Source organism: Nothobranchius furzeri, chromosome 1 (genome assembly GCF_043380555.1).
Source record: "Nothobranchius furzeri strain GRZ-AD chromosome 1, NfurGRZ-RIMD1, whole genome shotgun sequence".
Lineage (NCBI taxonomy): Eukaryota > Metazoa > Chordata > Actinopteri > Cyprinodontiformes > Nothobranchiidae > Nothobranchius > Nothobranchius furzeri.
The window spans coordinates 99173146-99184073 of NC_091741.1; the positions used below are offsets into that span (position 1 = coordinate 99173146).

Below are 10928 nucleotides of genomic sequence, written 5' to 3' on the forward strand. Positions count from 1 at the left end.
CTGCTCCTCCGGATCGAAAGGAGTCAGTTGAGGTGGTTTTGGTATCTGGTCAGGATGCCTCCTGTATGCCTCCCTGGGGAGGTGTTTCGATCCTGCCGGCAGGAGGCCCCCGGGTCGACCCAGGACATGTTGGAGAGGTTACATCTCCAATCAGGTCCGGGAACGCCTTGGGGTCCTGCAGGAGGGGCTGGTGGAGGTGGTCGGGGAGAGGACGGTCTGGAGCTCCCTAGATGGGATGCTGCCCCCGCGACCCGGACCCGGATAAGTGGAGGAAGACGACGACGACGATATTTTTACATCTAAGGTTTTTTTTCCAGTTCCCTCCCTGCAATCCCAAAACATGTATTTTAGGGTAATTAGGAGACGAATTTAATCTATGAACACATCTCAGTGTTATCCTGTTGTTCAGGTGTTATTAGTCTCTCTCCTGGTTAATACTGGTATGAGCTCCGTGACTCTGAACTGGGCAAAGTAAGGACAGAAAATAGCTCTGAACATTTTTCACATTAAACTGGTCAGTGAGTCATTTGTAAGTTTCATAGTTAAACAGCCTGGAAGTGTACGCTACCACATTTAAAACAGCTTTTATTTTCAGTTAAAATTAAGTCACATTTACAAAAGTAATAATAAAAAATTATACAATAAATAAAATATATTAATATAATGTATTTTGTAAAATTGATTTAACTTTCTGTAAAGTTTAGATACACCTTCAAATAACAGGTAAGTTCAGTCCATTTCAAATGAAGACTTTTTAAATTTTATTTAGTTTCAGTTGTTGGCTTTTTATGACATCATGAGTACTTTTTATACATACATGTACTTTGTATTGAATTAAAGACAGATACATAAACAAATACTATTTTAAGTACATTAAACAGCTTTTAAATGTCACTGAGATCATCTAATATAAAGTATATGTGTTTCACTAGGCTCTGTGTGCTCATGGTAAAACACCAGCAGTCATGAATAAATACAGAGGTTAACAAAGAAATTATAATTTACTTGAACACATGAATGTAATGCCTCTTAATCCCCTGGAAAACGTTACATTTTACTTTCCACATCTACGCATGTTCACGGCTTATTTACGTTATGAAACAAGATCCACTATAAATGTAAGAAAGTGCTTTTATGTTTGTAACAAAGCTACTTTTTCAACCACATAAAACAGCAGGGTTGTTTATATGTTTCAGAGACAATTCAGTTCATCATCATAGTTAGTAACATAAATCAATGAGATGGTGATAAACACAGAAAAGACTTTGATGAACGACTGCTGCCAGCCACATGGTTGATCCTTCATGAGCTTTTGTTGGAGAAATGATTGAACTGGTCTTCTCCACAAGCCAACATTGTTGCATGAAACTTCCTGGGTCGATCAGGATCCTAGCAGCAGAACCAATCAGAAACATGATCATATAAAGAAGGTCAGACGTTCTAAAATACCCTGAAGAGATTAGTCTCACCTGAATGGGGTTTGCACAGGTGGGAACATAACGGATCACAAAGCCACAGCGCCTCCTCCGGGACGTGTTGGGATCACTTGCATGGACAAGAAATCCATCATGAATCTGTGGGGAAAAAAAGTCATTACGAATCAAGTTGTAATTGTCTTTAGAACTATTTTAGATTACAGCAAAAACAACTCACAGACATCTGTCCAGCTTTCAGAGGACAGAACACAGTCTCCTCCACCTGAACCAGCTCCTCTGGGATCTCCTGGTTGACCGACAGCATGTTTCCAGAGCGGGTGGCTTGGCGATGGGGTAGCATGCCAGAGCAGTGGTTTCCTACAGTGAAAAAGCTGATCATGAGACGAAGCGCTAACTAGGACTGTGGGTTCAGCTATAGCTTCAGACGAAGTACCTGGAATAACCTGAAGGGCTCCGTTTTCCTTCTGTGAGTCATCAAGAGCGAGCCACACAGAGAGGACCGGACCACCAGCAATTCCCCAATACCTGTAAAACCAAAGGCTTACACTGAGAACCAGTGAAGACACTTTTTACATTTATTTTTTCACTGGAGTATCCGGGACCTCATATCCTGATGCCAGGCGACGTAAGGAAGACCGTTCTCCCCATCAGACTTGGTCGGACTTCCTTCATTCTCCAGGATGTTGGCTGGTTTGAGAATCGGGTATTTACAGATGAAACGAGAGTCCAGCAGGAGGACGTCTGGGCCCAGGACAGCTTGGATCACTTGCAGGATACGGGGATGTTTGGTCAGGCTCATCACCCAGGGATACTGGAGGTGAACGTTGTGGAGGCTGTACTGAGTGTACTCTTTACCTGCATAGACAGTTTTGTTAGAAAATCAGTTTGGGACAAATGGATCAGACAGAACAAAATGTACTAAATAAATCCTGAATATTTGCAGCATGTGGAATTCTTTACAGCATGTCTGATTTGTACATCCTCCTCACCAAATTCATCCTCCAGCTTAGCAAAGGCGTCTCTGGCTTCCCTCAGCTCCATCTCATTCAGCACGGACAGAGGAGACAGGAAACCCTGCTGGTTGTAGCTCTGCTGGAGTTCAGCCAGCTTTGTTAGAGCGTCTCACTGCTGAAGCCTCTGAACTGTTTGGATAACTAATCAGACAAAGAAAAGATTAGTTTTGGAAACATTCATTCAGTCTTTATCTCATAAATGTAACAATAAATCCTGCCATGCCCATTTTTCCCAACTGGTTTTTGAGAAAAGACCAATAAAACACTCACTACCTCCCTGAATTTAATTATAATGGAAAAGTCACTAAATTGTTTTAAATCTTTCCTGTCATTTAATTATAACACACGCACAAAATAAAAACTGTTGTTCCTTTTAAAAAGAAAACATGATAAAACTATAGAAATGAGTATTTTCAGGTGCAAATCTAAACTTTTCTTCTAGGCTGCAGTGACAGCAGAAAACAGCTGGTTCTGTCCGTACCTGTCTGCTCAGTCTTTTCTCGTGTTCTGAGTCTGGACTCAAACACACGAGGCTCAGATTTTATACTCGCCGGCATCCTCTGGAAACGCCCGCTCTTATGCCAGCTGGAGTCATGTCACATATTTCCAGTAAGACAGAATCGAAGAGGAGAATCCGTGCAGTGATGTATCTATTGTTACCACATTCTGGTGTGTGGAGCCTATTCAAACATTTTTGTTCTCTCAGGTAACGAGAAATCTTTAGTTTTAATCAGCTGTGTTCTTTCCGAGTGTTGACTTCCCGCCCTTTTTCTGTACAAGGAAGCAAGGGGCTTGTACGTTTGCTTTGGTCAGAAGAACTCAGGATGACATCATCAGTAACTTGTCTGAATGATGACAGCACACAGGGCAGAACAATAATCAGATGAGATTATTATCAGATGTTGCTCAGGAGAAAATAAAGTGTTTTTTATGGAGAAGTGAAAATAAGACAAAACAAATGTGAGAAAGACTAAAGTAACTGGGAAATGACTTTCTTCCTTTCCTGTCCAGAGCTTGGGTGAACGTTCAAACCCTGCAGCTACGTCTTCACATGAGTGCCTTTAAACAGATGCCTCAGACTTTACCAAGAGACCAAATATTAATGTTATGCTTTTCTTTTCAGAAGTGTTGTTAGACTTGAGTTCAACTCAAACCTGAAGGATTAACCAGTAATTTACAGGCAACAACAATCAGTAGAACACCAGTCAGATGGAAAAGAACTTACAAACATAAATCTGACACAATTAGTTAGTTTGTTCAGGTAAAGATGTAAAAGAACTTTTAAAGAAGGCCGAAAAAGAGTTAAATGTCCTCAAATCTTGGTTTGATGTAAATAAATTATCACTGAATATAAAAAAATAAAATTTCTAGGCGTTGTGATTGACTCTAATTTATCCTGACAACATCATTTAAATTATTTAAAAGTTAAAATAGCAAAATATTTGGGTCTGTTATATAAAGTGAAAGACAGGCTAAACTATAAGGCCTCACGTTTAATATACTGCTCACTAATACAACCTTACATGTCATATTGTATAGAAATATGGGGTTCAACTTTTAAAACACATATAAATGAAATAAAAACTATACAAAAGAAAACTATTTGAGTTATAAACAAGAGCAATTATTATGCTCATACTGATCCGTTGTTTTTAAAATCACGGATTATGAAAATAGAAGATCTAAATTATTATAAAATAATGCAATTTATGTTTAGAGCAAAATTAATGTTTCTGCCAGAAAATATACAAATGTTTTTTGAAAAGAGTGAAACTAAATATGATTTAAGAGGTGTTTATTTTTATTTTTTTTTTTTGCATAGCAAAGCTACCCTCTCTGTTGAGGGTAACTCTGAAGTGCCTTTTTTCCCTCTCCCATTGACTCTATCCTCATATAAACCCTCTTGATCTATAACGGTAGCGTGACTCGGGTTGTGAATGACCACAGTCACCAATTCTTGTCATATGTGTGCTTGTTGTCACACTGTGGTGTGGGTGGCGGCGGACCATGTGTGGTGGAGCTGACCAGGAGGCAGGAATGCGGGCTCAGATAACGTAAAAAATGGATTTAATGACAGAGGATGCGGCAGGAACAACAAGACACAACAATGATCCGACGAGGGACACTTGAAGATGGGAGGTATAAATACACGGGGAACAATCAGGAACAAATGGGCAGGTTAACAAGGGGCAGGAGAGAGTAGGAGTCAGAGGGAGGTAGGAGCAGATTGTGACATATGTATGTATGTCTGATTTCAGAATTGTCTGTACTGAAACTCTAATTTCCCTCTGGGATTAATAAAGTATTTTTGAATTTGAATTGAATTAGAATTTGTATGTATGTTTGTTGTACAAACAGCTAAAAAGGATATCAAAAGGAGATGTATCTCTGTAATGGGAGTAAAATTTTGGAATGAGGCTAAAATAGAATTTAAATTAGCAACTTCACTTTCAGTTTTTAAAATACTTATTGTCTTGTTTCTTGTATTGTTGTAGGTTCTCAATAACGACACCATTACTTGAAGAGAAGGTACTTTATCGAACTCAGGCTCACATGCAACAAACAAGCATCCTTCTACTGTCCCAGACCGCGGGTCCTCTCCGTCCCTCTGGCTCCCCCTACCGTCTAGCAGTATGAACTACATAAGCCATGATACTAAGCAAATAATGATTTGCTGTTATCATTACATCTTCCTTTTTTCTTTTTTAAAACAATAAGATAACATACTGACGTTCACAAACATAAACAGCCTCTAATTATATGTTATTTGTTAAACCAAGCTTTGGTAAAGTAATGTTAACAACTTAACTAGCTTTCAACAATTATAACCCATTCAACCCCAAAAACCAAACATGGTGAACTTACAGAGATAACGTAACATCATCTTCCAAACAACATGTCAACACATTACATCTGTTCAATCAGTCTCATAGGTGGCTTCACATGTCTTACAGATCTTCTCGGTGTTTGTACATGTATGTGCTGGTGTTTGTACATGTGTATGTGCTGGTGTTTGTACATGTGTATGTGCTGGTGTTTGTACATGTGTATGTGCTGGTGTTTGTACATGTGTATGTGCTGGTGTTTGTACATGTGTATGTGCTGGTGTTTGTACATGTGTATGTGCAGATGTTGCAGGTGACTGTGTCTCATGTGTGTGTTGTGTTTGATCAGCAGCCTCCAACCTCTGCTCCACTACCACTGGTCCCTTAAGAAGATCTCTGCGATTTCTTCTCAGCACAGCTCCATCTTCTGTCTGAATGATGAATGATCGAGGTTGATCATTCCGTAGAACTGTTGCTTTCTGCGCCCATGTGCCGGTTTTGTCTTTGAATCTCACCTGATCCCCAGCATGCAGTTCTCTATCATAATAGAACTTCTGCTTCGCTTTTTGTTGCTCCTTAGTTTCTTCACGCCGTTTCCCTCACGTGTTTTAAGCAGATTATCCTGAATGGGCAAGTTTGATCTCAGGCGTCGTCCCATAAGCAGCTGAGCTGGCGACATACCATACTCAAGTGGCGTTGTGCAGTATACGAGCAGACTTTGGTAGAAGTCAGCACCACTGTCTCTTGCCTTACTCATCAGCCTCTTCACCGTTTGGACGGACTTTTCCACTAATCCGTTAGATTGCGGGTAACGCGGGCTTGACGTCGTGTGAATAACGTCCCATTCTTTGGCAAACTGTCCAAACCTCATATTGGAGAATTGTGGTCCATTGTCTGTGAACACTTCACTTGGCACCCCATGTCGTGCAAATACAGCTTTCATAGAGGTGATTACAGCCTCTGCTGTTGTTGTTTGCAGTTTACATACTACTGGATACAAAGAGTAGTAGTCTGTAACCACAATATAGTCCTTTCCTCCAGACATTAAGAGGTCCGCCCCCACCTTCTAATATGGTCGGTCTGGCACTGGGTGTGGCTTTAGTGGCTGTGGCAGCAGTGTCTGTCACCTCATGGACATGGTCTGCTGGTGGTGTTTTCTGTGTTCTGTCCAGGATGACTGGTTGATGTGCACACAATCAGTCTTCTGTTTATGAATGTATGTGTTAATTTTGTGTTTCTGTTTTGAGTTACCAGTGACTTGGAGTTTCCCATGGAGTCTCACACCTGCAGCTCATCTCCTCAGGAAGCCTAATCGGCACTCCTGGGATCTACCAACTCCCAAGGGAGGGGAGATTCATGTTTATACTTGTGTCAAATTTAATGTAGATGTTTTCTGTTATGGAAAGGAAGTTTGTAATTATGATTTAGTTATTTGAGTTACCTGAATGGATTAGACTGGTTAGTTTGTGTGTGTGAGGATGTGTGTGTTAATTGTATGTTAATTGTTCCCCTCTTGTATGTAGAGTGGTCTGATCAGCCACTATTTAAGTTGAACCTGGTGTGTCTGAAATGTCTTTTGTTTTCTGGAGATGGTCTTGTGCTGTGATTGGGTTAAAGTTTCTGTTACCTGTGAAGCTGCTCCAAAATAAAATGGAGTTTTTTGAGTCTCATGAGTAGTGCGTCTCTGGCTGGTTTAGGCAAGTCCCTGACAGTGGCTCAGCAGGATTGCTTGCTTGATATGTCAGACATGTTGAACAGCTTGACACTTCGTCATGTCCTGATTAATCCGTGGCCAGTACATCACCTCACATGCTCTCCTTTTACATTTTTCCATGCCCAGATGCCCTGCATGTATCTTTTTGAGCATCTCTCCTCGCAGGCTTTTTGGGATAACATTTTTACTTCCCTTTAACACCACATCATCACCTACAGACAATTCTGCTCTGCAGTTCCAATACTCTTGAAGAACAGGTGAGCAGCTTTGCTTACAGCTGGGCCATCCATCTATGACAGTCTTGCACAGCGCTTGTAATGTTCCACCTTTGCTTGTCTCTGTTCTTATGAGCTCCATCTTCCCTCCTGCAACGGGAAGTGCACCTGTGACCATGCTCACATATGCTCTCACATCATCATCCAACGTGGTGTTTGCTGGCACATTTGGATCAACAGCTCTGGGTAATGCGTCAGCTGTGTACATCAGCTTGCCAGGCGTGTACATCACGTCAAGTGTGTAACGTTGCAGCCGGATCATCATTTTTTGGATTCTCAGCGGACAGTCATTTAGTGGTTTTTTGAACAATACTATCAGCGGCTGGTGATCAGTTTCAACACTGACAGCCTGCCCGGACACAAACTGGTGAAATCTCTCACAGGCGTATGTTATGCTTAGCAGTTCTTTTTCAATCTGTGCATATCTCGTCTCTGCATCAGTCATCGATCGCGATGCATAGGCAACAGGCTGCCACTCATCATACTTCTGCAACAGAACAGCTCCAAGCCCGCTCTGTGATGCATCTGATGAGATCTTAATAGGCCTCATTGGATCATAAAACTTCAGAACTGGTTCCTTCGTAAGCAAATCTTTCAAGTCACGCCATGCTTTCTCATGTTCATGATTCCACTCCCATTTGAGTCTCTTTTCCGTTAGCTGTCTCAGTGGCGCCATCTTTTCCGAGAGAATTTCCCCATGTAATTCACCATGCCATTAAACCTCTGCACGTCTTTCTTGGATTTCGGCCTCGGCATGTTTTCAATTGCAGCCACCTTTTGAGGATCTGGCCTGATGCCTTCACTGCTCAGAATATCTCCAACAAATGTCAGTTTGTGCGCGCCCAGCTGGCATTTCTCCTTATTCAGTTTCAGATTGCCTCTTCTGGTTGCTTCAAGAACATTTCTCAGTCTCAGGTCATGTTCAGCTTTTGTGCTACCCCACACAATGATGTCATCCATTGACGTGTCGACTCCTTCCAGGTGTTCATAGATCATGTGTATCGTCTTGTGATACACTTCTGGTGCTGAGGCAATGCCAAACGGCAGTCGCCGGAATCTGTACCTGCCAAATGGGCTGTTGAATGTGCACAGTTTCGAACTTGCTTCGTCCAGCTTCAGTTGCCAAAATCCTGATGAAGCATCTAGCTTGCTAAAGTACTTCGCTTTTGCAAACTGTGACATGATCTCTTCTCCTGTAGGCAGTTTGAAATGTTCTCTCCTTATTGCTCTATTCAGGTCTCTAGGATCCATGCAAACCCTGAGCTTTCCCGTCTTTTTCTCCACAATAACAAGAGAACTCACCCACTCCGTTGGTTCATCAACCTTTTCAATCCCTCCCAGGTTTTCCATCCTGTCCAACTCGGCTTTTAGTGGCTTTTGTAGAGCAAATGGTACTTTGCGGCACGGATGAATGACTGGTTTAACCCTTTCATCGACTCTGATTGTGTGTTCTCCAGCAAGGCAACCAAGTCCCTGAAACAGGTCACTATATTCCTTCATCAACTCATTATAATCCATGTCATAATCAGTTTCCACGACCAGCACTCTTTTCACTAGGTTCAGACTCTCACAGGCATGTAACCCTAGTATGGGCTGCACATTCTTTGGCACCACGATGAACGTTAGCGTGTGCTCCTTGTCCTTGTGTGTGACTTTAACCATGCATTTTCCTTTTACAGGTATTTCTGAACCTGAATATCCACTCACTTTCACCGATGTAGCATGCATTTTGGGTCTAGGTCTGATTCTCTTGAACTCTGCTTCAGATATGACATTCACTTGAGCTCCAGTATCCAGCTTGACTTTCATGAGTGTGTCATTTACTTTGAGAGTCATTATCCAGTCCTTTCCTCCTGTTTTATTGTCTGTCACTGCAGCTACATAGAGCTCCTCTGTGTCGTCTTCATCCACAGTATGAACTGAACTTTGTTTCGGGATTTGAACTTTGCAGCACCTAGCATAATGATTATTTTTGTTATAAATATTGCATCTTTTCCCATATGCCGGACATTTTTAAGGAGGATGTTGCATCCTGCAGCGACCACAAGTCTTTTCCTTTCTGTCCCTGTTCGCTGGCGATTTCAATTGCAGTTTCATCTCAGCAGCAGCACTCTCTTTTTTGACCCTGTGTGTGTTCTTTTTTACAGCATCCACTCTGCAGCTGTCACTCAGCAGTTCTTTAGCTTGTGCCCTCACTGTTTCAGCTGCTCTGCACAGTGTTAATGCTTTTTCCAGGTCAAGATTTTCCTCTCTCAGTAGCCTCTCTCTCAACCCGTTGTCTGGAATCCCACACACAAGTCTGTCTTTTATCAAAGAGTCTGTCAGTCCTCCAAATTCACATGTTTTACTTCTGTTCTGCAGCTCTGTGACATACTGATCTATTGTCTCCCCAGTCTTCTGTACACATGTGAAGAATCTGTGCCTCTCAAACGTCACATTTCTCTTAGGTATGCAGTAAGCCTCAAACTTCACCATTATTTCATCCAGCTTCATTCCGTCACCATCAGGAAACGTGAAGTTATTATAGACTTCCAGCGCCTCATCACCCACTACATGCAAAAACACTGACGCTTGCTTTTTATCACTTGCCTCGTCGAGTCCAATTGCTGACAGGTACAACGTGAAATGTTGCTTAAATCTTCTCCAATTTTCAGCCACATTTCCAGTCAACTGAAGAATTGGTGGTGGGTGTAAGCCTTCCATGCTCACGTCGCTAGGTCTCTCTCTTTTTTCTCTCTCTTCCCCCTCGGCGAGTTAGCTACACCACGTTCACTGCCACGCTGATCCGTCGGTACAGCTATATAGATGTCCGTCACCTTTCTTCAAGACCAACTTCTGACACCATGTCTTGTTTCTTGTATTGTTGTAGGTTCTCAATAACGGCACCATTACTTGAAGAGAAGGTACTTTATCGATCTCAGGCTCACATGCAACAAACAAGCTTCCTTCTACTGTCCCAGACCGCGGGTCCTCTGCGTCCCTCTGGCTCCCCCTACCGTCTAGCAGTATGAACTACATAAGCCATGATACTAAGCAAATAATGATTTGCTGTTATCATTACACTTATCAGTAAAAATATTTTTGAAGAATATTAATTTGATGTTGGTGGATGGGATTGTGTTTTTTTCTTTTTGGTTATTGGCACATTGAGGGAAACAGAAAAATTGATTTGTAAGTAGGTTAGGCAATTCTATAAGCTTTTGCTTCTGCCTAAACCTGTTCAGTTATGAGATACTAAAATAGATACTATATACACATATATGAATATATACGTTGTGGAGGAATGGAAATATATGTATCTATTTGTATGATATATTACTGTTTACATGAATTATTTTTATAATGACTGAATAAAATTGATCATTGGAACAATTACTCAGAGAAACATCTACTAAACCATGAAGACATCAATAAACGTACTTTAACTGAAGCAAGAAGGTAAAGGTCACAGTTCGCTAAAATGTTCGTTTTACCGCGGGCGTTGAAAAGCGATGCTCTGGCACATTGCGTCTGAAACAAACGCTTAGTCACCCTTCATCAGTTTTAGATGCTGTTACGGACCCTGAGTTCTCCAGCACTCAGCTTCTACTCCGCACCCTTATTCCTGCACCATTTTCAGGACCTTGGAGAGCGCCCAGCTCCCTGGCTTCACTCTATGCAGCTGA

The 10928-nt window shown here is 41.6% G+C and overlaps 1 protein-coding gene across 1 annotated transcript; it reads right to left on the minus strand.

Moving 5' to 3' along the window:
- Positions 1 to 679: 679 nt before the first annotated feature.
- On the minus strand, positions 680 to 10254 carry LOC129156248 (L-threonyl-[L-threonyl-carrier protein] 4-chlorinase-like). The gene is made up of 7 exons (XM_070552519.1): positions 9853 to 10254; positions 2426 to 2590; positions 2039 to 2291; positions 1870 to 1961; positions 1654 to 1793; positions 1470 to 1574; positions 680 to 1389 (listed from the first exon to the last, which is right to left on the minus strand). The coding sequence occupies exons 2-7, from the start codon at positions 2475 to 2477 to the stop codon at positions 1303 to 1305; spliced, it is 729 nt and encodes a 242-aa protein (XP_070408620.1). The 5' UTR covers positions 2478 to 2590; positions 9853 to 10254; the 3' UTR covers positions 680 to 1302.
- Between the last annotated feature and the right edge of the window lie 674 nt (positions 10255 to 10928).

Excerpts from the sequence above, each read along its gene's own strand:
- LOC129156248 (XM_070552519.1), bottom strand. The coding sequence starts at position 2,477 with ATGGAGCTGAGGGAAGCCAGAGACGCCTTTGCTAAGCTGGAGGATGAA. Across the intron at positions 1,794-1,869 it reads AGCCCTTCAGGTTATTCCAG|GAAACCACTGCTCTGGCATG; the intron begins GTACTTCGTCTG and ends TTTTCACTGTAG. Across the intron at positions 1,575-1,653 it reads TGAAAGCTGGACAGATGTCT|ATTCATGATGGATTTCTTGT; the intron begins GTGAGTTGTTTT and ends TTTTCCCCACAG.